Source organism: Zingiber officinale, chromosome 2A, assembly GCF_018446385.1.
Source record: "Zingiber officinale cultivar Zhangliang chromosome 2A, Zo_v1.1, whole genome shotgun sequence".
In the NCBI taxonomy this organism is placed as follows: Eukaryota; Viridiplantae; Streptophyta; class Magnoliopsida; order Zingiberales; family Zingiberaceae; genus Zingiber; species Zingiber officinale.
This window is the reverse complement of record NC_055988.1, coordinates 173,202,140-173,228,399: the sequence shown is the minus strand read 5'-3', so window position 1 is coordinate 173,228,399 and position 26,260 is coordinate 173,202,140. Positions and strand designations below refer to the sequence as shown.

At 43.7% G+C, this 26,260-nt stretch overlaps 5 protein-coding genes across 5 annotated transcripts; 3 read left to right on the top strand and 2 right to left on the bottom strand.

Annotated features, from left to right (window-relative positions):
* The first annotated feature begins 383 nt into the window (after window positions 1-383).
* Window positions 384-4,628, top strand: LOC122043333 (transcription factor MYB1-like). Its single transcript, XM_042603905.1, has 2 exons — window positions 384-889; window positions 3,572-4,628. The coding sequence occupies exons 1-2, from the start codon at window positions 481-483 to the stop codon at window positions 4,324-4,326; spliced, it is 1,164 nt and encodes a 387-aa protein (XP_042459839.1). The 5' UTR covers window positions 384-480; the 3' UTR covers window positions 4,327-4,628.
* A 952-nt stretch (window positions 4,629-5,580) lies between these two features.
* Window positions 5,581-9,509, bottom strand: LOC122040294. The gene is made up of 8 exons (XM_042599620.1): window positions 9,274-9,509; window positions 9,023-9,186; window positions 6,479-6,778; window positions 6,356-6,399; window positions 6,237-6,287; window positions 6,019-6,151; window positions 5,879-5,938; window positions 5,581-5,783 (listed from the first exon to the last, which is right to left on the bottom strand). Exons 2-7 carry the CDS (start codon window positions 9,153-9,155, stop codon window positions 5,904-5,906), a joined length of 696 nt encoding a protein of 231 aa, XP_042455554.1. The 5' UTR covers window positions 9,156-9,186; window positions 9,274-9,509; the 3' UTR covers window positions 5,581-5,783; window positions 5,879-5,903.
* A 708-nt stretch (window positions 9,510-10,217) lies between these two features.
* On the top strand, window positions 10,218-10,997 carry LOC122043332 (copper transporter 6-like). Its single transcript, XM_042603904.1, has one exon. It carries the CDS (start codon window positions 10,433-10,435, stop codon window positions 10,862-10,864), a length of 432 nt encoding a protein of 143 aa, XP_042459838.1. The 5' UTR covers window positions 10,218-10,432; the 3' UTR covers window positions 10,865-10,997.
* Window positions 10,998-11,146: 149 nt separating this feature from the next.
* On the top strand, window positions 11,147-13,300 carry LOC122043331 (universal stress protein PHOS34-like). The gene is made up of 4 exons (XM_042603903.1): window positions 11,147-11,457; window positions 11,548-11,657; window positions 11,748-11,866; window positions 12,963-13,300. The coding sequence occupies exons 1-4, from the start codon at window positions 11,289-11,291 to the stop codon at window positions 13,048-13,050; spliced, it is 486 nt and encodes a 161-aa protein (XP_042459837.1). The 5' UTR covers window positions 11,147-11,288; the 3' UTR covers window positions 13,051-13,300.
* A 1,052-nt stretch (window positions 13,301-14,352) lies between these two features.
* LOC122040293 lies at window positions 14,353-15,992 on the bottom strand. Its single transcript, XM_042599619.1, has 5 exons — window positions 15,763-15,992; window positions 15,387-15,544; window positions 15,045-15,324; window positions 14,794-14,954; window positions 14,353-14,719 (listed from the first exon to the last, which is right to left on the bottom strand). Exons 1-5 carry the CDS (start codon window positions 15,924-15,926, stop codon window positions 14,565-14,567), a joined length of 918 nt encoding a protein of 305 aa, XP_042455553.1. The 5' UTR covers window positions 15,927-15,992; the 3' UTR covers window positions 14,353-14,564.
* Between the last annotated feature and the right edge of the window lie 10,268 nt (window positions 15,993-26,260).

The following is a 26,260-nucleotide window of genomic DNA, read 5'->3' as shown; positions in this document are numbered from 1 at the left end:
TTTTATCTTTTTGACTTATTTATTTTTAAATATTAAATTAATCTAGGGTGATATCGATTGGATCCTATAAAAATTTTCTATCGATAAATTGAGAGCGATTACACATCACATTTGAAAAAAAAAATATTATAATATATCAGGATCGAATTATAAATATGGGTGATAACTTAATAACATTTTACTACACTGTAATGTGGAAAGGAGGTTGCGAGCTAGCACCCTAAAATAATCATGAATAAAGAAAAATCTGTGGACTTTTGTGCAGTTGTGAAATTAAGTAAATGGGCCAAAGGGCTTCGGCCCAATATGTAGGACTCATTGGTCATTATGTGAATTATGATGGCTACAGGCGTAAAATCCGTGACCGGTTTGGCGCAACATTTGCCCTCTTCATCGCTGTCTGCTGCGGAGCCCAAATTGCGGTTAGGCGGTCGGTATACTACTTCCACTTCCTCAAGCGCACGACGGCGACAACGAGACATGGCGGAACCCGAAGCCGCTGCAGCGGCGCAGGAGAAGCCCAGGGAAGAGGCGTATCCCGACGCCCCCTTGGCTGCCGACTCCGCTGTTCGGTCATCCACCTCGCCCCCTCTCCCGCCTTCCTCCCCCCTCGCCCTCGCCTCTGGATCCGCGCACGCTAGGGCGGGGGAGGAGAGCGCCTCGGCCGAGTTGGCGACCCTCGAGGTCGCCTCCGCGGTGGGGGCGGAGGATCGGGTGAAGGGCCCGTGGTCGCCGGAGGAGGACGTGATACTGAGCCGGCTGGTGAGCAGGTTCGGGGCGAGGAACTGGAGCCTGATCGCGCGCGGGATCCCCGGCAGGTCGGGGAAGTCGTGCCGCCTCCGGTGGTGTAACCAGCTCGATCCGTACGTAAAGCGCCGACCTTTCACTGGTACATGCTCATCTCTGGTGAAATTCTTGTGTTTCGTCTTCTTCATCGTATCTGGATTATGGCAATGTTTTGGCTGTCGATTTGGTGACATATTGGCGGGTCTTCTGGGCGGTCTAATGGTGACAGCAGTTTTCTAGGTTTAATTTGAGACGCTTTGACATATATTTTCATTTTAAGGATTTAGCAAGAATCCCCAGTTTGTGATTTGGAAGTGATGATTGTGAAGTTCATGGATATGCTGAAACAACCCTAAACTTAGCATCCGAATCTCTATCCTTTTTCACGTTTGAGTCCAGAGGATAAGGATAGTCTTCTTCAGAAGGAAAGCATTTTTTTTTTTGTAGAAAATGCATGATTAACTTCCTCTTTTATTACTGACATCTATTTAAGCCATTTCACTTGGCTGATTGATATATCCATAATAAAAGATATTGAGGAGAGACATGAAAGATTTTTTTCAGAGTAGAAAGCGAATGCAAGAAGACAGGGAGAGATTAGTTACTTCCACTGTGGTTGCATTTGAATGATTCTTGATTTCTTGATATAGGTCAGCTTAGTGAAATAGCAGATGGGCTTACCTTTAGCATAGTCTGATCTCCATAGGGGGAAACTTTTAGTTTTATACAATAATGAAAAAAATGAGCTTCCCAATTATCCCTGGCCAATCATCATTTGCTCATTTAAATTTCCCACTTCAAAACATAGACAATATGGAGAAGGTTCTTCTTCTTTGTGTTTATTCACACACTTAGTGAAGTTGATGTTCAAGATGTTCTATAATGATTGTTTGATAGAATGGATAGGCAGAGGTCCAGAATAACATTATTTTGTTAATGTTGTTCCATTTTTTCCTCCGAAAGAAGTGGTTATATTTTTTCCACATTGATTTAGAATCAACTTTATTTAGAATGAAGATTTTTAGCAACCAGGCCTCTGCCGACAGCTTGAAGTTGAAGTTGAAACCTCTCACAGCTAAAAACCTTGTTGTCAATTCTTCATTCCTGTCAATATCAGGGATGTAATTTGAGAACAGAGAGCTTCTAATGTATCAATAAAATTGAGAAATAGCAGAATGAGATTAGAAAATAATCACTGGTTGTTAATTACTAAAATGTAGAAGGATTTGTCGATGCATCTGCAGAGATTGTTATAGAAATTGTGTTCTCTCAAATCTGGTGGGAGTTTTAATCCTGTAGTTCTCATCCACTTTGGTTGCACTTGTTGATATGCCATATGTTCCCTTTTCAGATGTCTAGTTAACACTATGGACTGAGCTGCTTAACTAGTTCAATCTATACAGTATTCAAGAAATCTAAGCTGATATTATGCTTCGTTCATATAGAAGATTTGCCAACAATTCTTGACATATATGCTTATTTGTTATATGTGATTACCTTAATTAATCAGCAATCTTCCATGAATTAATAGTTAAAAAGACTGCAAGAGTTACATCTTGCAGCTGGTTCAGGTAAGTACAACAGGAATTTATGAAAATAGTGATGATGACCAATATGCTCTGTCAATTAAGAAATTATTTTTCATGAATATTTTGCATGATCATGATTGCTAGTATTAGGTGCACTATGAGGTTTCTAGCCTATCATCTGATATGGCCTAGTTGTAATTGTATTGTTTTATGAGAAGTGAGCAGGCCTTGTTGCCCTTGGAGCTACCTAGGTCTTATTTGTTACAAACAAGTAGTTGGATACAATCGAAAATTGCAAAAGAAGCATCTATATTCTAAAAGAGTGTCAACATAGGTGATCTTTAGAGTGCTTCCATAACATAATCAACTAGTTTACTACTTTACTACACTTAGTGTCAATTTAAGTTTGTGTGTGTACCTTTGTTACTTAGACTCTACTCTTCATCCATCTACTCAAACTCACATCAAACTTCAGATAATCTGAAGGAGCTAGCTAGGCTTTATGTGTTACAAACTAATAGTTGGATATGATTGAAATTACAAAATAAGCATCTAAATTCTAAAAGAGTGTTGACATAGGTGATCTTTACAGTGCTTCCATAACATAATCTACTAGTTTACTATTTTTCTACATTTCATGTCCATTTTAGTTTGTGTGTGTACCTTTGTTACTTAGACTCTTCATCTATCTACTCAAACCCACATCAAACTTCAGATTTTCTGATGGAAACGCTACCAGTTGGACACTAACATCTCATTGACCATGTGTAAAAAGCTTTAAAAAATGAGGCATCAGGCACACATCCATACAGTGTCAGAACTGATACTCTACTCTGAATAACATACCACTTCTTAAAATGTAAATGTGCAAAATATTACATCTCTTTTGTTCCCTCGATATATTTATTGGAAAAAAAAGCATTTTTAGTCCTAGATATGCTTCTTTTGCTAATGTGATCTCCGAATTAAGCAAACTATTTTTTCGTCAATAAAGGCTTGGGTGTTTGTACAAAGTTTGACTTGTCTACTGTCAAGTATGCTGGAGTTCTGTTTTTTTCCTTTTAACTTTGTGCTCTTATATTTCTAAAAATTTCTTTGGTCAATCAAAATAAGCTATCATGGTGAAAATGACCGTATATTTACTGATAACAAGTGAATATATAGAGGCAATTATATGATCGAGTTTCGTATACTTACTGCATACTTATTTGCAAAACTTTCGTTTAAGTTTGTTTTGTTTTTTTTTTTTTTTGCAGAGGAAGAGGACCGTATCATCATTGCAGCCCATTCGATCCATGGAAACAAATGGGCATCAATTGCAAAGCTTTTGGAAGGGAGAACTGACAATGCAATCAAGAACCATTGGAATTCCACCCTGCGGCGGAGATGTGCTGAAGCTGAGCGTTATAAATCGACACCGTCTGATATTTTGAGAGATACTTCCATTGATAAAGCGAAAGGTGCGCCTGATGAATTTTCATGTCCTATCAATGCCAATCCCCTCAGAACCATGGAAGCAAGAGTCTCTTCTTCAAGGGAAAATGTTTCAGACAATTCGAAAGATGTCGTCATCATCAGAGAAGAACCCCCCAAGCCTGAGATAAAGGATCCACCGTATTTCTTCCGGCCAGTTGCAAGAGTGAGCGCTTTCAGCCCATACAAGTGCAGAACTCGTCCAAGTGGTCCCGACGCACTAAGACGAAGGCAACTCGATGGACCTATCCACGAATCCTTCAAACCTAACAGCAGTGCCTTCGAATCTCAGATTCCACACAAATGTGGCCATGGGTGCTGCACCAGTACTCAAGACAAGAGTCGCTCTAGCAACTCCTTGTTGGGTCCGGAGTTTATAGAGTTCTTGGAGCCTCCACCCTTTTCCAGCCATGAACTGGCCTCGGTTGTGTCGGAAATTAGCAGCATTGCCTGGCTTAAAAGCGGCTTGAACATCGGCAGCAACAGCATATTTACAATTCCACAAGCACAAGTTGATGCCCAAGGACTAAAAATCTAGTAGCAGGAAGGATCCTCTCTATCATCTCGATATATCAACAAGCATGAAGAAGTCTGGAAGGAAGTTTAAATCTCCATTTCGATCAATCAGAGTGTTTTTGTCAACGAGGCATCCACCAAATTGAGATGTATAAAATCCTCCAGAACTCGTAAGGAGTTAAGTCAGTTGAGAATCTGATTAACTAGTTGATCAACTTTTTGTTTATGGAATTATTTCTTCTGATTTTCGATGCATTTAGACTTCTCGGCCGTAATACTACTTTCGATATTTTCCTAATGTCAAAAGAAAAAAGTGTTCAAATATTGTGTGTGTGTGTTATGGTGTATTTATATATAATTTATCATTAGTCATATTTAAATTTTTTTTTTATTATTGTGGCAAAAAAAAAAAACGAATATGTTTACCTCAGCGCCCCCGTCAATCCGTCCTAGGGTCAATACGGAGTAGATAAATCACGGGCGACTATTAGTCTTTGAAATAGTTACTAGCACATAAGGGAGATATTTATCTCGGTTTTATCGAGATTCGAACCCAAATCTCATTATGATAATATTTCATACGCTAGCCACTAGATTTATCCGAGGAGATTAATTATTTTTTTTTATTATGATCTCATAGGACAGGGATTTAGATAATGATAATGTGATAAACATATAGTATTATTCATTCTATTAAAGGTGAAATTATTAAGTTATTTGGCGGTGTTGATAAAAAAAATCACTCTTAAGGTATTTTTAAGATTTTAATTTAAAACAATTTTGAGAAAGTAAATTTTGAAGTGAATGATGTAGTAATTTTAATTTAAATTGGATTTTAAAAATTTAAGCAAAAATGAAGGTAGATTTTTTTGTTGGCTTTTTATAAAAGTCAATCGATTCTGGATGGCTCGTCTGTATCTTTATCGTTGATCAAATTCTTTTGGTCAATACCCATCAATTTTGTTTGTGATTAGGAAGCCCTCGGGATTATGATGTAATGGTAAAATATTTAAATTACCATTCAAATATCTATAATTTGAATCTTAATTATGATAAATTTATAAAAAAATTTTTCTCTGAGACATGTAATTAAAGGATATTGAACTCTTGAATTGCCTGTTGATCGGTGAAAAACTTTCGTAAAACCGGATCGATCATCTCAGATTCAACATTACCCAATCTCACGAATCATTTTTTTTTTAATTGTTTGTGACTAACAATCTGTTTACCAGGCATGAATTTAAATTACAATTTCTTCCTAATATATTCACGTAAATTTTTACCAATATAATTGTCATATTATTCTTATTTATTAAACCATTCTTACTTTAGATCCATTTATCGAATGAGTTGACACCAAATTAAAGTCAATTTCATCACAAACAAATGAGACACAGTTTCCCAATTTTCATCTTTGGTTAACTTTTCAAAGATCATCCTACAGAAGCTCCACTGATTTCTTCCAATCCAATGTAAATCCTGATCAAGTAAAAAAAGAAAAGAAAAGTAAATTGCTCGCGTAAAAGCCGATTCAATCAGTTCGATCGAGTTGAAATGATAGACATCAGAGTTACCTGAGCACATGATGTGTCTATGTCCTCAGCAAGCATCTTCATGACTTCCATCTCCAGACTCTGAAGGTGCAAAAAAATTTAAGAAACTTTTTACGGTTTGCCATTTGCGCAAAAGCTTACAAGGGAAGCTAACAATCTACCATGAATGGCTTCCAAGATCTCTTCTTTGTAAACGCCGAGAGGTGAACCATGAACAGACAAGATCATCTCGCCGATCTTTGGTAATCTTAAGGTCTTGGGTGTCATGCCAAAAGATAACCGAGCAGTAGTTGCCTACAATTCACACCATTACATCCATCAGGGGATCATAAAGTGAAACCTTCGAACTAAAAGGAAAATCATAGTCTGAAGAACAAACCCCGGGTGTTTCGAATGTCGCTTGTCCACTTTCAGATGGCTCACCGAGTCCCTAGCATAACAGACGAGATCAAAAGATTTCTAAGGGTGGAAACATAGTAGAGAAAAAGGGCAACTTACAAAATCATTCATCCATAGATTTGCAGCTTCCAGATTCCTCTTCACTGTGACAGAAAACATCTGGCAGCATGAATTATATCGACGTCTTGGATGGAAAAACATAACAAAGAAAAGTATTCCGACCTGTGTCGACTGAAAACTGAAGAGCACTCATGGCTGGTATAGTGAAAGCATTGCTAACTGAAGCCCGATCGTATTTGCCACCTTCATAGCAACTCTCTTTGCTATTCCATTGCATCTCAAAAACATTGTATTTTTCATTCCTGGTTAGAGCAGCATTTGGCAAATTTTCTTGAAAAAACTTCAGTGCAGGAGTGTCCAACTGATCTTTGCTGAAGTACGATGGAAGTAATCGCACCCATGAAAGCAAGCTTCCAAGCTCCACTTCACAATTGGCTTTGATTGCAGCAGTTCTCATCTCAACTGTAAAATTTCAAAGAACAAAAGATCAACAATAGAAACAAAAAAAAAAAAGGTTTTATGATCAAGAGACAAGCATCCGCTCCTAGACATACTGAACTACACGGATCATAAATATAGGCAACATAATCAATTCACAAGCATATGAGTTTCAAATGGAGTTAAGGAGATCATTTTGATTACCTGTGATAAGTTTGGATGTTATGGAATAATAGTCACAGTATTACCAAATGATTGAATCTATTGAAAAAATAATATACAACTACCCGATGCTTGAAACAAATTCAAACAATCAAGAAAGTTGGGACTTCTATCTCCTCTCACTGAGTGAGCAAGTAATGTGTTGTAACCCTCACGGATTAGTACAGTTGGTATTTGCATATGGTGTTGCTGCAATAGGTCATTGGATCGATTATCAGTGTGTGTGAAATGCATCACAAGGCCACCATGCTGGATGAAGTCCTCCGTGATTTACCTCCCTTCCAGATTGCATGAGGCAATCCTGGAGGGGCCCCGAGTGAGGGTTATCACCTTTTGGTGCAATAATAATGTGTTGTAAAAGTATTTAATTTGAAAATAATCAATTTATTATTTGAAGACAGTATATATTTGAGTTCCTCTTGTCGAATTTGCATCACTCTTGTTGACTACAAAATCAACATTAAGTCAAGCTGATAGTATAGTGATGCAGTTTAAGTCATCAACTTGCAGCCTTGACATTAAGATTAGAAAAGGTGTATGATTGGAAGAACAATGCAAACAACTGAATGTATAATTACTAAATTGAGATACAAAATGTTTATGAATGCTTGCATTCTTTTAGGGTTGTTTATCCCCATGAAAGGGAGAGGAGAGGAGGAAAGCATCATGCACTCTCTTCCATTTATCTCTCTAAGAATTCAATCACACAGTGATTATTCAGATTTGAATCAAATTATGTCCACCCAAAACCATGTAAATGTGGGGATCTCGCTACAAAATTGAAGTGAAAAGCCCCTTTTTGCGTCGATTAGATTGTGCAATGATTGTCAAGATTAAGCATAGCCAGAGTCACAAGTGGCAAATAAGGATGTGAATGGGGAGAGCTAGGTTGCAAGTGATAGATAGCAGCATATCCAAGATCAAGGTCGCAGTTGGGGTCAAGGTCATGCAAGAAGCAGATGGTGTAGTCAAGGTTGGAGGTGGCTGACAGCAAGGTCAGGCTTGCAGACAATGAATGGCAAGGTCGAGGTCACAATCGTGGTTAGAGGGTCACAAGCAACAAACAAGAAAGTCAAGATCGCAAGAAGTTGATAATGTGATCGAAATCGATGGCAAGAAGAGCCACAATCAGCTGATGATGAGGTCTAAGGGTTGCGGTAAGCAGAATGACAAGGAAACCAAGTAGGAAGAAATGCGAAGGCAAGATCATCATGAAAGACAAAGTTACCCTCGTCACTTTCTTTCTTCACACAATATTTTCCTCATATATTCTCTCCTATCCACTCCCTTGCAGGAGTAAGACAGATAACATCACTAGAACAAGGTAATATTTAGATCAAAATTAATTTTGAGTAAGACACTAAGGGTTTAGTATCTGGGTTGCTCGATATGCAAAGTAGAAGAACCAAGTTAAGGATGACTATACATGTGGCAAAAAGACGATTTGTTTGTTCCCAATGCCCCGTCAACCTGTCTCTAGGCTAACACAGAGGAAATAAATCACGGTTAACTACTAGCCATTAGTGCAAGTGGCCAAGGTATGTGGGTAAGGATGGCCATACATGCAATTATAATTGGATGGCATTCGACAGATGCCAATGTACTTAAAACAAATCTATTTCAAGTGACTTATCTATATAGGTGGAAGAGTCATCTTGAAGCAATCAAGATCATGCATGGGAGATGGACCTTTACAGCTGTCTGGGAAAATCATGTTCATGAATTCTATTTAGATGTGCCCATTCAATTATTTGTTACAAGGAGACAGGCATCGGCTTTTCTGCACCAAAGAAGAATGTAAGGGGTTTAGAATTCAGATAACTTTCATATGTAAAACTGTTTTCTCCCTAAACCTTAAACCCTATAATCAGAATACCTCAGTTTTCCATCGTCTATATCCATGAACCACCATTAAATTATACAACCTTCAGCGCGACATAAGAATTTTTTTTTTAGCACAGCGATATAGACAAAAAGGACTGGAATCATGAATTCTGATTCATTTTTCGTTCAAAAGAAAATTTATTAAAATCTATGGACCCGTACCTTCCCGTTGACTGAAAGCAAGTTGTCGCTTCTTGAATTGCATGGTGCGATTCTCGATTGGAAAAACATTTTCGTCAAGCTTGGTCCTCAAAGGAGATTTTTTGACGGCTTTTTTCCTGCCCTTCTTCGGCATCGAACTGATATGGCCAATGAACTTCCCTGAGCTTCAAGTTCGAAGAAAAAAAGTTATGAGAACATAATTATCATCGACGACGACGACGAAATCGGCAACCAATTCCTTTGTCGATTACAAGTTAGGGCTCTGATAAAAAGATATGACTTTTCTCCTCGAATCGAGCCTGCTGTAAGAGAGGAGCAATAATGAGATGGTACTCCTCGCCGCTGCTCACTCCCACTGTCCTCCACCTCGGCCGCAGCTTTCCGTGGAAGAGGAAGCGTCGTCTGGATCTGCCTTCCCGATCCCGATTCCTACAGTGAGTTTGAGAATTGGGGGGAGAAGAGGATTTAGGTCTCGATTTGAACTCCATTTTTTGCCTAAACAATTACGTACCCGAATTTTCTTACTCAGAAACATATCCTCAGGCCATAGCACATGTAGGCCCCACTCCTTTTTTCGCTTTGTCTTCTATTGGTTGCTTGTTGTAAAATGTTGTGCAACGATTGCTTTGTTTAATACTTAAAAAATTTAAGCCTCGTCATAAGTTATTTCCCTTTGTAGTGATAAAAGATGAATATATTCATCTCAACACCTCCATCAATCTATTTGAGGATCGAAAAAGATAAATCATGAATAATTATTAATTTTTAGAACAATGACTAACAAATTATTTATCAATAACTTAGAAAAAAAGAATCACCTTGCATCTTATTTATAAATTTAAATATTTGGTTAATATATAGAAATTTATATTATTTTAACTTATTTTTAAAAATTTAAGTGTATACAAATTTATAAATGACTATATTTTTATAATTAAAGTTTATCGAAGTTAATGAATAAATTTTTTTATAAAATTGTTTTAAAATGTTGTTTGTGAACATTAAGGCGCTAAATTCATTAGTGTTCAAATTGATTGGTTTTATATTTTTATTATTAAATAAATATAAATAAATTTTATCGAATCAAATTGATTGAATAAAGTTACAAGGGATTTTTAAAAAAAAAAATAATTATAAAAAAATAGATTTTATTGGTTTCTTCTTTTTTTCGCCTCGAACACGCCGACCACCGGTCGCGATCGGCGACAGCATCCACGCCACGGACGGTGGAAACGCCGTCCGCCCGTCGCTATCTCGATGGCTTCAAGGTCTCGCTTTCGTCCTTGCATGGCGAAGCGTCGCCATCGCCCTTCTCCTTCTCAGCGCCGGCACCGTCATCGCCATCCACTCGTTGCTCCCCATTAAAAACCCGGACGACATTCCGTTTCCTTCCTCACCTGGCTAACAACGATGGGCACGAGAGGAGGCGGCGACGGGATGATCATGCCGCCGGACGATTCCATGGGCGGGGACGGCTACACGCCGATGCACAGCTCCTTCTTCTGGGGCTCGCACGTCCAGATCCTCTTCGCCGGGTGGCCCGGCGACCGCGGCCTCGGCATGTACATCCTCGCCCTCCTCGCCGTCTTCGCCACCGCCGCCCTCGTCGACGCGCTCTCTCTCGCCATTCAGAACCTCTCCAAGAGGCGCTTCGGCCCGCGCCGCGTCTCGATGGCCCTCCTCATTGCGGCGGTTCACGCCCTCCGTGTGGGTCTCGCATACCTGGTCATGCTCGCCGTCATGTCCTTCAACATCGGCGTGCTCATTGCCGCCATCGCCGGCCACGCCGTCGGATCCCTAATTTCCGGCAGCGGCTTCTTTGGCCTTGTTACTACGAAGTAGTTGTGATTGAATTCCTTGTCCAGAGTCATCGTTGCTTCCGCTCCATTTCGATTTGTCGATGCCCTAATTGTTAGAACTCCGTCAATGGAACTGAAAGATTCGATTTGTAATCAAAAACGTGTTTCCTCTGTGAGCTAAGAATGGTTGTTTCCTGCAAGAATCATTCGACGAACTGTTTGACGAAGCGCCTCTGAGTGTCCAACAGCTCTCTTGCGTGCCTTCTTTCTGACATCGGGAGATGCGCCAGAAAAGACACGCGAAGGAAGATCAAGTCACCGTGCCTTCCGCATCACGCGACGTTTGTCCCGTGCTCCCACAGATGAAGACCAAATCCCCAACAAAGCGAGGGCAATATTAAGACACAAAGGGGTCTCCTTTTTCTCCATATTTCTACTTTGGCAGGCGAGAAGAGGGCAAGGCTCCAATGGCAGGCGCTCGGAAGATCGGGGTGGCGCTGGACTTCTCCAAGAGCAGCAAGCGTGCTCTCGAATGGGCCATCGACAACCTGCTCGGCCACGGGGAGACCCTCGTGGTGCTCCACGTCCGGCATCCCAAATCATCCTCCTCCACCGCCGATCTCTCTTCCGATTCTGGTGCGCTTTTAATTCACTCTACACCATTTCTTTCTCAATCAAGATTGCTTTTTTCCTCATGATCGGACTGCGTTTGTGGTCAATCTGCAGCTCCGATTCCTCTGTCGGAGTTCCGTGAGCTGGAGGTGCTGAAGCGCTACGATCTGGAAGTGGACGCTCTTGTCCTTGATGCGCTCGACACAGCGGCCAGGCAAAAAGAGGTCGGTGATATCTCTTCACTAAGATTTCACTATATTGATTTCCTTTCCATCGTCCTCTTTCAATCAAGATCAAATTAATTGATGAATCAGGCTATTATTGTGCTGAAATTGTACACCGGGGATCCAAGGGAGAAGCTCTGCGATGCCGTCGAGGATCTGAAGCTGGACTCACTGGTAATGGGCTGTAGGGGACTCGGCCAGATTCAAAGGTAACAACTAACATGATAGGATACATATAGAAAGCTTGTGGATTGCTTGACAATATGCGCTACTCTACTCGATAATCATATCTATTGATTGGTGTTTTCATCTTGAATTCTATTTGGATAATCTATTTTTAGCTGAAATGATGATACTTCAAATCCTTTTTGAAGTTGCTGATAATACAATGATACTGAATTGGTGGCTCACTTTTTTTAAGTAATATTGAAGAACTGAAGTATGCCACTAAAACCATACAAAAAGATAGGTTGTCAAGAACGTAGAGGATGCAGGATGGCCGGTGTTTGGACTAGTATGAATTGTATACGGAGAGGATCTAGTAGCCGCTGTGGAAGAATCCTTAGTTTATAGGACATGCTTGAGCTAAAGCTTTGTTCTAAGATAAAACATCCCACCACTTTGATAGATTACTTAGCACCTTATCTATTATAGAACAAGATCAAGTGTTCAATAAGCAAAAAGTCCAGATTGTAGCTTCAATTTCTTATCGTCAGATATTCCTGCCTGATCTAAAACTCGACTTGTAATCTTATTCTGATAAGAAAAGTGATTATTTTGCCAAAGATGGCATTTTTGGCCAAAGGTTTCTAAGCATGGGAATTAGGTTTGGAGTTTACACTTTAGAACAGACGAGTTTCGAGTTTCTCTCTAACCCTGCAGAAGTAATTGGAGTTTGATTAGTGTGTCGTTAGGACTTTTGAAACAACTATCAATCTTTTGTTTTATCTGATTCGGAACTTGTCTGTACCAATCGCATATGAACTCATTGGTTTGTTGTCTCTATTTTTGCTATCGATGGAAGTAAACTCCATGCTTTGCCATATTTTTTGTTCAGATAAGCTTCTTCATGAGTTAACATCTATCTGTTACTCCTTCCATCTTCTGAACTATGATAAACAGTTAGTTCCTACTTGCATTTTTCTTGTTTTGGTTGCCATGTATCGTCGTCTAATTAGCTTTGATTGCTCTGGGATGGAAAACAACATACGAAAAAGAACAAAAACAAAACTGAAGTAGGAGATTTTCTGCAGTTTCTATGAAATCAGTATTGAGCATACCATTCCATGTTGGATGTTCCTTCAGGATCCTTCTGGGCAGCGTTTCAAGCCATGTAGTGTTGCACGCACCATGCCCTGTTACCATCGTCAAAGAACCCAACGCGAAGCACTGACAAATCCTCCGCCCTTGACAGACTTCGCGGAACAAGCAGAGATTTCAAGAGTGAAGAACGCCATCAATGAGAGCCTCAACTACCAATAACTCGAGCAAAGTAGGCGAACGACGTGTGAATCCTTTTTCGAAATAAATGATATACATTCCTTCTGAACTCCGAGTGTAACTGAGTGTTATTGTGTGTTTGAACTTATTGTGCGCCTCTTTATCTTTCAATCAAAAATCTGAACTAGTTATGTTGGTGTTTATCCTTGTTCCTTTTAAACCTCCATTTTGAAGGTAGAACAATTCTTGATGTAGGGGAGTTGCATTGAGTGATGTTCAAGTTTATCACACAGTGGCTTTCAATTTTGGGACCTCCTGAAGTGCTCATGGTTAGAGAGCTTGTGTAGGAATCCTAGGGTTCGAATCTCGGCAAAGTCGAGATAAATGTCTATTTTATGTGTTAGTCATTATTCCAAAGGTTAGTAGCCGTCCGTGATTTACCTCCTCCGTGTTGACCTTGGGACGGGTTGGCGGGGGCGCTGGGGGCGAGCGTATTCGTCTTTTGTCACAATTGTGTGGGAATCCCGGGCATTGTAATTCACCGATGATCCATAGTAAACAAATCTTATCTCTCCTTCCATCTCTCAACCCCGGACTCCTCTAGCGAGTCACTCTTATGTAAACTTAGATTTATTCCAAGATTCTCCCAAATCTTCATCCTAAAACTAATCTCTCCGATGGATTCTTTTTTAATTTTTAAATATTTTTTAAGTTGATGATTACATAGTGCTTTATAATCCGGTAAACGATGGTATCATTCATCCCAAGTGATCTAGTATTATCGATTTCACGGTAATATACAGACAAGTAAATTACGGTACACAATAGTCTCCTAGCTGGGAGGGTAATGAAATCTTCGAGAATCAATCGTGCCCAATCCTATAAGTCTATCATCTTAGTATCAACTGCGATATGTCCATGGGGACTCACATAGTGCTTTATAAGCATTGACAAGTCTATCATCTTAGTATCAACTCCGTTACTCCCATGGGGACTCACATAGTGCTTTATAAGCATTGACGATGGAGTGTACAAAAGTGAGGATCACAACTTAAAAAAATATTATGGGTGCAAGATCCAAAGTGTCATTGTGAGATAATGTGGTGCATCTATTATCTTATATGCTAATTAATACTATATTTGACACCAAGATGTTATCAAAAGTTTGAATAATTGGAAATGCTAACGGTAATCGTCCTTAAAAAAAAAAGTGTTTATGTTCGTTCCAGACGTCTCTTATAGTATATCTTCAGATTATATAAAGAAAGGTAAATAACGAGGCCAACTTATATTAACGATAATATACATATATTATGACACCTTTTGTATTTTGAATCATGTGGCGTTCCCATGCAGTTATCAACTTGTGGGTGTTTGTTTTTTCGGACATGCTTGATAGATGCACATGCAAAGAACGAACAGACAAATATCTTAGGATAAGTCGCACTGAACTCTTTTGGTTCCTGTTCATGCAAGGGTGACTACTCCCAGAACCACAACGGATGCTTCAATGATTAATGTCTCGTTGAGAAGAAATCCTCTAGATGGATCTTGTACTTTTCTCCAGCTAAACAACGCGCCCCATGCCCAATTGGAAGACTCCGATGAGAACAAATATTTCCCTACAAAATAAATAAGAAACGCAATCAGATGATTGCTTGATCAAGTTGTAGTGCAATCAAATTAATGTCAAAACCTGAACGCTTCCAGTGCTTGGCATTGTGTTGATCCAACAAGCAAAAGCTGTAGTTCACATAAACACTAGTCTTGGGAGCAAGATTAGCAGCATTGTCCATCCACAGGAAAACAGCAAGGAAGTCTTTGTATCCGGCTAAGTTTGGATAGAGCAAGATACTCCTAGACATATCAAAATCAAAATAATTATATCTTAAATCTTATATGCTCAAAGCTTACTTAAACAACCATCCAATTAATTAAGAAGAATACCAGTCGTAGCCGCCTGCAGCAAAAGCTTCAGAGTTGAACACTTTCGATTTGGAAACATCCTTGATTACCCAAGTATATATTCGAGGAGTTACGTCTTTGTTTAGGGACAAGGTTTCACTGACACCTTCTTTGTCTAATTTGCATGCAAAAGCCTCCAAGACGTCAGCTCCAAAGATGCAACAATCGTTGACAAGTAGACCAGATTTGGGACTGTTGAACTTGTTCAATGCAACCTTACAACAAAATCCATCATGGGATGTGCTATGGAAATAGTCTTGGCCTGCATAAAAAAAATGAAGATGAACAAGTTCAGGTAAAAGCAACTTCCTGTATTATGATCACCTTCCTTTTGTATGTGCTCTGCGTGTAGTTGATCATATATGAAGAGCTTGTAGATTGCTTTGATCACTGAGCTTTTTGAAGCTGCATCATCATGTGAGAGGTAAAGACCCACATATTTCTCACCTTCTTCTTCTAAAACTGATTCCAGTCGCAACTTCCTGCAATTAATAGTTCTTCTCTTAACTATCTTTCACAAAGAATATTCTTATGCCAAGTCTTTCAAAGATCTTAAATCTTAGAAATTTCAATTGTATTGAATAAAAGCTTGGAGTAGTGTTGTCAAAACTTATGTAATACTACAAAAGCTTGATTTTCTCTTGTTGAAGAACATGTGATTTGTTTTCGAAGAAGAACATGTCCACACACACAGAATTACCAGTTAAAACCACAGGCTGTGAAACTCCCCGAGTAATACGTATCAGCACCTCCATTTGCAATGGTTGAGAAACCATCAATCATCCACCTAAATGGATCTGTTCTCTCGCCTGCCTTCTTCTCTCCACCTTCCTTTGGGTCGATAACATATTTGGGTGAGACCATAACTTTCAGTTCTTGTAAATCTTTCACTGTGTTTTTGTTTATGAATTGGATACCAAAAGCCTTTCCTGTTATATATTCAGCAAAATTCTATCCTTCTTAATTATACCATGAATTTGCTTGTTCAACAATCAATGTTAGGTATATTTACTTCAGCAGAAAAACTCATTCTTATGACTCAGGTTAACTAACTCCTTGTCATGTCCCAAAGCATCAATAATCTTCATTCACCTCCCCAATTAATGATACCTTACCTCCATAATTCATGACTGGAAAGTTATGTCTTATTCAGTCAATCTCAAGCACTCGATATGCAGAAAGGTGCTTAAGATCACTGTTGATAGAAGTTCTCCCTTTCTCTACTGGAAGTTACTTTGTGAAAAGCTCCATGAATGGAGGGCTCTAAAAGTCTCAAGAAAAGGTGTCCCTTAATGATCGGAAAAACCTCCCTTTTTATGGGAGTCAGCACCCTCTAATGTCCTTTTCCATGGGTTTTTGCTTGGTTATCCTCACTCTAATACATTAGTTTGAATTAACACGGAAATTATTTGAGCCTTATGTTGGACAAATAATTTATTACCAAAGATATTGAGAAATTAGTTGAATTTAAATATATTAAATTAAATTAAATTAAATTTATTTATCGAGATGATCTGAATAGATAATCTCAGACTATTAGCAGGAGTTGATTTTTCTACCAAGTGCTGAAGGTAGACTGCACAGTGCCGAGCAGGCAGAGCAACCAAGCGAGCAAATTGGTCAAATGTCCGACCGGGCAGAGGGCCGAGTGGTCGATCGGACCGAGCGAGCGACTAAGCGAGCAAACGACCGAGCAGACTGAGCGCGTGGCTGGGCAAGTGACCGACTAAGCTAGCAACCAGGCGAGTGAGCGTTCAGCCGAGCGGACTAAGAGGCCAAGCGATCAAACGACAGAGCGAATGGGTGTTCAGTCGAGCGAACTGAGCGAGCGACCGGACGAATTGGGTGAGCGATAGAACAAGCGTGCAACCGACCGGATGAAAAACGACGACCGAGTTAGCAGTCGAGCAAACGCAGAGGCCGACAGAGTTAGCGGCCGAGCGAACGCAGAATTCGAACGGGCGAATGGACCAAAGCCTGCGAGGGTCGTAGTTTCCTTGAAATTGATTCGCCCCACCTCCGGCTGTGCTTTGAGGTTTACTCGGGTCGTCTATTTCCCAGGATACAACGGTGAACCGTGATTCCTACCAAACACTGATCGTCACGGTGAACTGAGAGATACCCGACTGTTATCACGGGCACTCCGCCGAGCAAGAGATGCACGACAGAAGAGAAGGGGAATGTAGGTGGAGAACTTCAACTTTTTGAATATGTAACATTTTGCCTATGGTCGCAACCTCCTTATATAGGAGCTCAGACCAATGGACAATGTTAATGATCGTTTAATGATCATTATTCGCCAGCTGTGAAACATCAATGTTTCACTTGGCTGCATTAATCTTTAATTTAATGCATCCGTTACACCATTAAATAAACAACAAAAAATTTATATAGCAAAATGTTGGGTATCCCACTTGGGCAAATTTTGTTTCGTTCAGTCTGACATTTGGCGCACGTAGGTCGTGCTCGCATACAAGTCAACTTGGTTCAGTACAATCCGGGCTCTAGATTTGCACCCCCCTTCGCACCCACGCGTGAGAGAGAGCCTCTCTCCATGTATTTGTTCACATCATCAATACATGTGAATCAATATAAACAACCAATATGCCTTGAAACTCCCAATATGGACTAAAGTTTCATTCACAATGGAGCTTTGTGCCTCTTCCACCTCTTCTCCATTCACATATATCAACAATCTCTCACATGAATGGAGATAGAGTATGTGATAGCATTCAGTAGTTGAGTCTAGTATAGGATAGGTAGGCTTTACCCTTTGAACCTTCTCTTGTGAAGATCTATTTGCTTATTGGATGACAGTAGACGTGATGTTCTTGAACTATTTTGTCGTCTGTGTAAACATTGACATATCTCACCTAAAACTCTTCTTGATACAACTTAATTCTCATAAGTGTGTTCGTTCTTAGCCATGAACACGCATGGTTCTGTGAGAAGTTTTAAGAATTGTGTCTCCAATTCTCTTTGAAGCTGCCTCATTTCTTTCTCACATAGGTGATCTCTTAAGAGTATTCCACGTTACTCTTCTTGGATCATTAAAAGTCGTGTGTTTAACCTTCATCCTTCACTGATTCATTGGGTCGTTCCCCATAATGAGTAACTTTGTCGATACAATTAGGTTGTCCCTTTGAACCTAGTTCTTGGGATTTCTAGTCTGCATAGGTTGGGTTTCTTTTACACCAATATTTCTCATCGGCATCAAACTCATCCCTCGCGATGAGTTTGCAACTAATTCTCTGTTTAACCCCTTTTAACGGATCTGTTAGGTTATCCTTTGACTTCACATAGTCAACAACGATAACTCCCATTGAGAGTAGTTGTCTAATGGTATTATGTCTACGTCATATATGTCTAGACTTACTATTATACAGATAGCTCTGTGTCTGATCGATTGCTGAGGACTATCGCAATGTATGCAAATTGTCGATACAGGTTTTGGTCATCTTGGAATATCTTCAAAGAATTGTCATAGTTTGTGTATGCGACAGCTTCGTTTGCCCATGTATCACTATCATGGTTGAGATTTAACATGAAATATTTCAAAAATTATCATTTTGTAAAGGTGAAATCAAAGAATAATAGTTCTAGTCCATATTTACCGTTGCACCAAGGCTCCTCTTCAAATTCAAGTCCATCTACACGAGCTAAATTCTTCATGAGATTGTAGATTGACTAGTGATCCTGTCCGAACCAGGAGTCAACGGACACTGGGAATGTGGCGCTCCCTGCTGGATCCTCGAGTGCTCCGGCGAACCTGCAACAAAACCGAGCCGGGAGGGGTATCCCGGCGACGGCCCTCCGACGCTCAAGTCAGGCGAGGAATAACAAAGAGGTGGCTTCAGAGATTCAGACTAGCGTACCTCCGGTGAAGAAATAGAGACCTTATATAGACCTCTCGAAGGAGCCTGGGCGCGCCAATCAAAGCAATCACCTGCTTTCGACCATGCCCAGGTATGGGTCTATCAGAAGGGCATCCATGCCCAGGTATGGGTCTGTCAGAAGAGCACCCATAGGGCCATATCGCTACTGTATCAACCTCTCCATGATGTGACGGTAAGACCCTCTATCGTGAAATCTTGTGTACGACATAATCATCCGACATGCCTTTGCTGACATCCCATATCCCGAGCCGAACGAATAGGCCGCTCGGCTAACCTTTGTATCCTCGCCCTTATCCTGGCCGAACGGACCACCCGCTCGGCCCTTCGATTCCGGCCGGGCAGACACCCGCTCGGCCATTCAGTCCTCCTGCCTTGGCGTCGGAAACCCAAGCCTATGGCTAGGTTATCTCTGGCTCCGCTCGGACCTGCTCAACTGCTTGACGCGGCCATTACCCGCTTAGTCAGCCCTCCATCCGTCCTCAGGCTGGGACCCTTCAGGAAGTGGGTCCCCCATTCTTACCGCCGGATCACTTGCCTCCCCTTCAAGTCTAGTCGAAGGAGGCAGTGAGTCCGACTGACTAGACTATGTGTCCGAGCGGGCGGTCGTCGCTTATAATATCCCTTGAGCCGTTCAGCCTTTATGCCAAATTTAGCCGCTCGGCTCTTCGTTTTGGATGTCTTGGCGCTCAACGTGGATGTTTGCTTGTCTAAATCTTCTCGAAAATCACGCAAATCCTTTTCATTAAGTCGAAGCATGCGCGGTATGAGCGCATTAATTGCGCCTGGTGACAGAGCGCCACGTGGCTCTTCTCGCGTGGCGGTGATGATCCGTACGATGGGACGCCGATTGTTTTGAAATGGACGGTTAGATGATGACCTCGTCTCTCGTGACCTGCATCCGACGGACGAGGCCGACCAACCTCGTTCGCATAAAGCCTTCGTCTTCGCCCTTACGCCGCATTCCCTGTCTCATTGCGCGTTCTCCGTCGAAGGTGCTCGCTGCTGCATCGTTCCAGCTGTCCTAGTTCTTGCCTCTTGGTGGTTTTCGGCTTTCTGGTGATCCTCTCCGTTCATCTTCCCTCAGTAAGCTTCTCCCTTCCTTTCGTTCGGCCTTTCCCTTTCGCGGGGAACTCCTTTCGTCCCCTTGCTTGCGAACTTTTATCTGTCCTCCGTTTCCGAGTTTCTTTCGGCTTCCTTCTTTATTTTTCTTGGTACTTTAGTCATGGCGAGCACTTCCGTACCCGCTGTTGATGTTCATGGTCCCTGGTATATGACCATGGAGAGTAAATTTGACGAGGAGGGCGCTCGGCGTCTTGTTCGGACGTACGGGATCCCGGATGACCATGAAATAGTTGTAGCCGACCCGACCGACCGGCCCCATAACCCGCCGATCGGTACTATTTGTTTTTTTCTGGACCAATTTCAGGGCGGCCTTAGATTTCCTACCCATCCATTTATTTTGGAAGTTTGTAATTATTTCCGCATCCCGCTCGGCCAACTTGTGCCAAATTCCTTTAGGCTGCTGAGCGGGGTGGTCGTCCTCTTTAAGCTGCACAGTATCCCATTTGACCCCAAAATATTCCACTACTTCTTCTACCCCAAACAATCCGAGTTGGGTACTTTTATTTTCCAAAGTAGAATAGGCTTCAAATTTTTTGAGAATATGCCGACCTCCAACAAGCACTGGAAGGAGTTCTTCTTCTATATACGACTTCCCGAGCGGCCAGCATTCAGAACCAAATGGCAGACCGCTGTGCCGACCCAGCCGGAGCTCGGCAAATTCAGAAGCAATCCAGCCTACCTTCATGCGGCAAACTGGTTGTCCGGTCAGCGGTACAAAATCGACCAGTTGCTTCTCAAGGGGGTGTTGTACATTTTTGGATTATCTCCCGTTCGGGCCAATCTTCCCTACCGCATGAGTAAGGACTCTTTACTCACTTCGCCTTTTTTTGTCTAACTGATTTTAATTTTTTCTACTGCAGCTGAAGTCATGTGGCGCTCCAAGGCTACTGATCATCTGAAATTGAAAGCCGTGGAAATTGAGGCGGCTACCAAAAAAGAACTCGCCGAGCGGGGTCTAATCCCCAGCCGCCCGGCAGCTACAGGAGAGGGGGGGACGCAGTCCGCCCCTGAAACAGAAGTTACCCCAGCCGCTTCAACGGAGGTTGAGGCGGATCCTGTTTCCTCTGCTCCAGCAGAGCTGGGAGTCCCCCAGCCTTCCGCCGACCCCAGAGGGCGAACCACAGGCGCCAATCGAGATCGCTTCGCCAGATCGCACGCCGTCGCAGATCAGGACCCCCGTGGCCTCGCCCATCGCACAGCCCTCTGGCTCTCCTCCACTGACTCGTCGTCGCTTACGACGGTTGGGCGAGACTTCAACCATATGGGAGTCCTCGGGCCAGGCGACTGCAGCTGAGGAAGTGCCGGCCGGCCACCCAACCATCAAGACTACCCTTCGATTCCCATCGGAGGAATATTTACTGTCTGCCGATCGGCCATCAAGCCCGTTCATGAAATAACCTTGACGGGTCCGTTCGCCAAACTTTTCGAGGACGCCCAGATTCGGGTGGCCCTCATGACGCCCAAGCAGCTCGGCGATAACCATATGCAGCAAGCCACTCAGGTAGGTTCGTTTTTCTTCCTGTGCCATGCTACTGTTCAGTTCCTGATTTTTTTATTTCCCTTACAGCATTGGGCGGAGCAAATCGCCACTAGCCATCGGCTGGCCGAGCTGGAGGACCTCATGGAAAAACTCCAAGTCTCGGGGGGTCCATCGGTCGAGCGGGAGAAACAAGCCCGCGAGGCCGAACAGAAGAAGGCCGCCGACCTGGCTATAGAGGTGGCTCGACTTGAAGGCCTGGTGAAGAAACGCGACGAAGACGTGAAGCGCGCCAGTAGCCGGAAGAAGCGGGCGATCGCTGATCTGGACAAGATGAAAGTCGAAGTCCGAGCCCTAGATCAGCAATCTAAGAACCTGGAAGCCCAATTAACTGCCAAACGGGATGGGCGCTCAGCTGAACGCACTAAAGCGGAGGTGGACCAGAAAGTTCTCCAAGATTCACTAATTGCCTCCCGAGCGGCACTCAGAAAGTACAAGGAGGGGGAGCCGAGTCGCCTAGCAGCAGCGCGCCAAGAATACCTCCGCTCGGAGTGGTTCGGCGCAAAATTTGGTGGCAACGTCTCCTCAACTTTCGCCGAGGCGGTCAAGGTCACCATGGCGTACTTGAAGAAGGGTGGGCACCTTCCTGCTAACCTGAGCATTCCCTTTTCAGATCTGGCGGCTATGATTGACGATATCCCGGACGCCTTTTTTAATTTTGAGGACCCGAAGTGAGACGAGTCTTCCAAGTACTTTCTGTATTTCATCCGTTTTGCGGATGTAAAATTTTTGTACGCGCCGTTCGGCCTAGTTGTGTTCCTTTGCTTGTATTTTTGTTTGCCCTTCATTGCCCTTCTTTTGTCTGTTTGGTGCTTATCCGTAGAGTGAGTTAAGCTCCACGTGTTCCTCGCTAGACGACCGATCAGGTTAATCAGTTGACTTGTTTTCCTCGAAATCGTTTAGCGCTTGGCTATGCTGTTTGCATTCAGTGAATGCGAAGTATTGGCAAACTGATGCCCGATCGGACTTAATCAATTTAGTACTTGCGAACGCTCGTTATTTGGCGTCCTTAGTTTCGTCCAGTAAGCTCACAGTCGCGGGTTCGACTCTCGATCTTTAACGACGGAGCTCGTCGGTCTTCGGCTCGGGGATTTATAGACGCCGGCTCGTCTCCCGGTTTCCCGGCCGGAGGGTTTATAGACGCCGGACCGTCTCTCGATCTTTAACGTCGGAGCTCAACGGCGCGGATATTTATAGCCGGTCGGCGCGGCTCTCGTTCTTTAACGACGGAGCTCGTCGGCGCGGATATTTATAGCCGGTCGGCGCGGCTCTCGATCTTTAACGACGGAGCTCGTCGGCGCGGATATTTATAGCCGGTCGGCGCGGCTCTCGATCTTTAACGACGGAGCTCGTCGGTGCGGATATTTATAGCCGGTCGGCGCGGCTCTCGATCTTTAACGACGGAGCTCGTCGGGCTTTTAAGCCTAAGTCGGCGGCTCTCGATCTTTAACGAAGGAGCTCGTCGGCGCGGATATTTATAGCCGGTCGGCGCGGCTCTCGATCTTTAACGACGGAGCTCGTCGGCGCGGATATTTATAGCCGGTCGGCGCGGCTCTCGATCTTTAACGACGGAGCTCGTCGGCGCGGATATTTATAGCCGGTCGGCGTGACTCTCGATCTTTAACGACGGAGCTCGTCGGCGCGGATATTTATAGCCGGTCGGCGCGGCTCTCGATCTTTAACGCCGGAGCTCGTCGGCGCGGATATTTATAGCCGGTCGGCGCGGCTCTCGATCTTTAACGACGGAGCTCGTCGGCGCGGATATTTATAGCCGGTCGGCGCGGCTCTCGATCTTTAACGACGGAGCTCGTCGGCGCGGATATTTATAGCCGGTCGGCGCGGCTCTCGATCTTTAACGACGGAGCTCGTCGGGCTTTTAAGCCTAATTTGGACAACGTTTACCTGGCCGATCGGCACAGGGTCTTCGGAATCGAGCCTTGGGCTCGTACAATATACCTCCGGCTGAGCAGCTCGGGGCCTTCGTCGTCGAGCTCCCAGCTCGGATATAAACCTCCCGGCCGATCGGCTCGGGGGCCTTCGCTCTCGAGCTCCCAACTCAGATATAAACCTCCCGGCCGATCGGCTCGGGGGCCTTCGGTCTCGAGCTCCCAGCTCAGATATAAACCTCCCGGCCGATTGGCTCGGGGGCCTTCGCTATTCTAGCGCTTGGCTCGGCTAATTTATATGCCCCTGCAGAATCGGCGTGGGGTCTTCACGCGGTAAGCCGTTCGGCGAAGGATGCTCAATGTGTTTTCATCTTTTTGCTTCCTACATTACAAGTACATAGGCGACCGAAATGTATATAAATTTACATTTAGCGCACCTTTCACCCAGCTCGGATAACGTACTCCCGGCCGAACGGCTCGGGGTCTGCTTCGTCGAGCGCTTGGCTCGGATATTATACCTCCGGCCGAGCGGCACGGGGCCTTCGAAGAACTAATCGTTCGGCTATGAACATAGAATGCCTTGGGAATAATTTGTTTCCTGCGATAAAAGAAGTACAGCTATTTTAAATTTACACAAAATAGAGCAAAAGTGCACCTCTCACCCAGCTCTACAGGGCTGAAGGTGATTTGCACTCCATGGCCGATCCAGCATCCGACCTTCCGCATCCTTGAGATAATAAACGCCCGAACGGAGCTTCTCGACCACTTCAAATGGTCCTTCCCAGGGAGCTTCCAACTTGCCGACATCTCCGACTGGCTTGACTTTCTTCCAAACTAGGTCGCCTACTTGAAAGGCTCTGGGGATCACGCGCCGGTTGTAGTTCTGTTTCATACGTTGCCGGTACGCCATCAGCCGGACAGACGCTTTAGCTCTTTCCTCTTTGACGAAGTCTAGCTCCATGTTCCTCCGTTCGGCGTTATTTTCATCATAATTTTGTACCCGAACGGACTCCACCCCAACTTCAATCGGGATGACTGCTTCGCCTCCATATACCAAGTGAAATGGAGTGACGCCCGTTCCCTCCTTTGGTGTCGTGCGGAGAGCCCATAGGACGCCTGGCAGCTCGTCTACCCAGCTGCCTCCTTCATGGTCGAGCCGAGCCCGTAAAATTCTGAGAATCTCTCGGTTGGTTACTTCGGCTTGACCGTTACTTTGAGGGTATGCCACCGATGTGAAGTGCTGCTCGATGCCATAACTTTCGCACCACTTCCCGAGCAGCTTCCCAGTGAATTGACGTCCGTTGTCGGAGACGAGTCGTCTTGGGATGCCAAAGCGGCAGATGATATTTTGCCATATGAACTTTTTAACCATCTGCTCGGATATTTTTGCAAGTGGCTCAGCTTCTACCCATTTTGAGAAGTAGTCGACCGCCACCAATAAGAACTTCCGCTGCCCGGTAGCCATGGGGAAGGGTCCCACGATGTCCATCCCCCATTGGTCGAACGGGCAGGCCACAGTTGATGCTTTCATCTCCTCTGCCGGTCGGTGGGACATGCTGTGATACTTCTGACAGGATAGACAATTGGCAACGGTCCGGGCGGCATCCTTTTGAAGTGTTGGCCAAAAATACCCGGCTAGCAAAATCTTCCTGGTTAACGACCGTCCGCCTGGATGTCCACCGCACGAACCTTGGTGCACTTCTCAAAGGATGTACTCGGCATCTTCCCAGCTGACGCATTTTAGGAGCGGACGGGAGAAGGCCTTCTTGTAGAGTTGATCTCCCATGAGGGTGAACCGACTAGCCCTTCTCTTCAATAAATGAGCTTCTTCCCGGTCGGATGGGGTAGCTTCCGAGCGCAAAAACTCCACAATAGCTGTCCTCCAGTCGCTCGGGTATATGACGCCCTCCATCCGATCGACATGTGCTACTAGAGATACTTGCTCGATCGGCTTCTGATAGCCAACCGGGGATAACGCGCTTGCCAGCTTGGCCAATTCATCCGCCACTTGATTCTCCGCCCGGGGGATCTTCTGAATAATCACCTCCCTAAAGTTGAGCTTAAGTTTTTCAATGGCCTCCACGTAGAGCTTGAGCCTTGTACTATTTATCTCGAAAATTCCCGAGATTTGCTGAGCAGCCAACTGGGAATCTGAATAGAGGATGACCCAGACGGCTCCAACGTGCCGAGCGGCCTGCAATCCAGCAATAAGGGCTTCATATTCTGCTTCGTTGTTGGTCGCTCGGTAATCTAGCCGGACGGAGAGCTGCATCCGCTCTCCTTGTGGGGACAGCAAGACTATGCCAATTCCGCTCCCGTGTCTAGTGGACGATCCATCCACGAACACTTTCCACACAGCTTCGGGTTCCGGGTCCTGCACCTCCGTCACAAAGTCGGCTAAGGCTTGTGCCTTGATGGCCGAGCGGGGCTGATATTGGATATCAAATTCACTTAGCTCGGTTGTCCATTTGATGAGCCGTCCGGAAGCTTCTGGATTTAAAAGCACTCGTCCCAACGGGCTATTGGTCTTGACGATAATCGTGTGCGCCAAGAAATAAGGACGAAGTCTCCGAGCGGCAAGGATCAGAGCAAAGGCCAACTTCTCGAATCCGGTGTAGCGGGTTTCAACATCTTTCAAGATATGACTAAGGAAATATACAGGTTGCTCCTCACTTCCCGACCGGACTAACGCTGATCCTACTGCCTGCTCGGTTGAGGATAAATAAATGTACAACGGTTCGCCGACAGCTGGCTTGG

Excerpts from the sequence above, each read along its gene's own strand:
- LOC122043333 (XM_042603905.1), top strand. The coding sequence starts at position 481 with ATGGCGGAACCCGAAGCCGCTGCAGCGGCGCAGGAGAAGCCCAGGGAA. Across the intron at positions 890-3,571 it reads AAAGCGCCGACCTTTCACTG|AGGAAGAGGACCGTATCATC; the intron begins GTACATGCTCAT and ends TTTTTTTTGCAG.
- LOC122040293 (XM_042599619.1), bottom strand. The coding sequence starts at position 15,926 with ATGGTCTCACCCAAATATGTTATCGACCCAAAGGAAGGTGGAGAGAAG. Across the intron at positions 15,545-15,762 it reads ACAGCCTGTGGTTTTAACTG|GAAGTTGCGACTGGAATCAG; the intron begins GTAATTCTGTGT and ends TATTAATTGCAG. Across the intron at positions 14,720-14,793 it reads CAAGCACTGGAAGCGTTCAG|GGAAATATTTGTTCTCATCG; the intron begins GTTTTGACATTA and ends TTTATTTTGTAG.
- LOC122043332 (XM_042603904.1), top strand. The coding sequence starts at position 10,433 with ATGGGCACGAGAGGAGGCGGCGACGGGATGATCATGCCGCCGGACGAT.
- LOC122040294 (XM_042599620.1), bottom strand. The coding sequence starts at position 9,155 with ATGCCGAAGAAGGGCAGGAAAAAAGCCGTCAAAAAATCTCCTTTGAGG. Across the intron at positions 6,288-6,355 it reads ATCTATGGATGAATGATTTT|GGACTCGGTGAGCCATCTGA; the intron begins GTAAGTTGCCCT and ends CTGTTATGCTAG. Across the intron at positions 5,939-6,018 it reads GATCTTGGAAGCCATTCATG|AGTCTGGAGATGGAAGTCAT; the intron begins GTAGATTGTTAG and ends TTGCACCTTCAG.
- LOC122043331 (XM_042603903.1), top strand. The coding sequence starts at position 11,289 with ATGGCAGGCGCTCGGAAGATCGGGGTGGCGCTGGACTTCTCCAAGAGC. Across the intron at positions 11,458-11,547 it reads CGATCTCTCTTCCGATTCTG|CTCCGATTCCTCTGTCGGAG; the intron begins GTGCGCTTTTAA and ends GTCAATCTGCAG. Across the intron at positions 11,867-12,962 it reads GGACTCGGCCAGATTCAAAG|GATCCTTCTGGGCAGCGTTT; the intron begins GTAACAACTAAC and ends ATGTTCCTTCAG.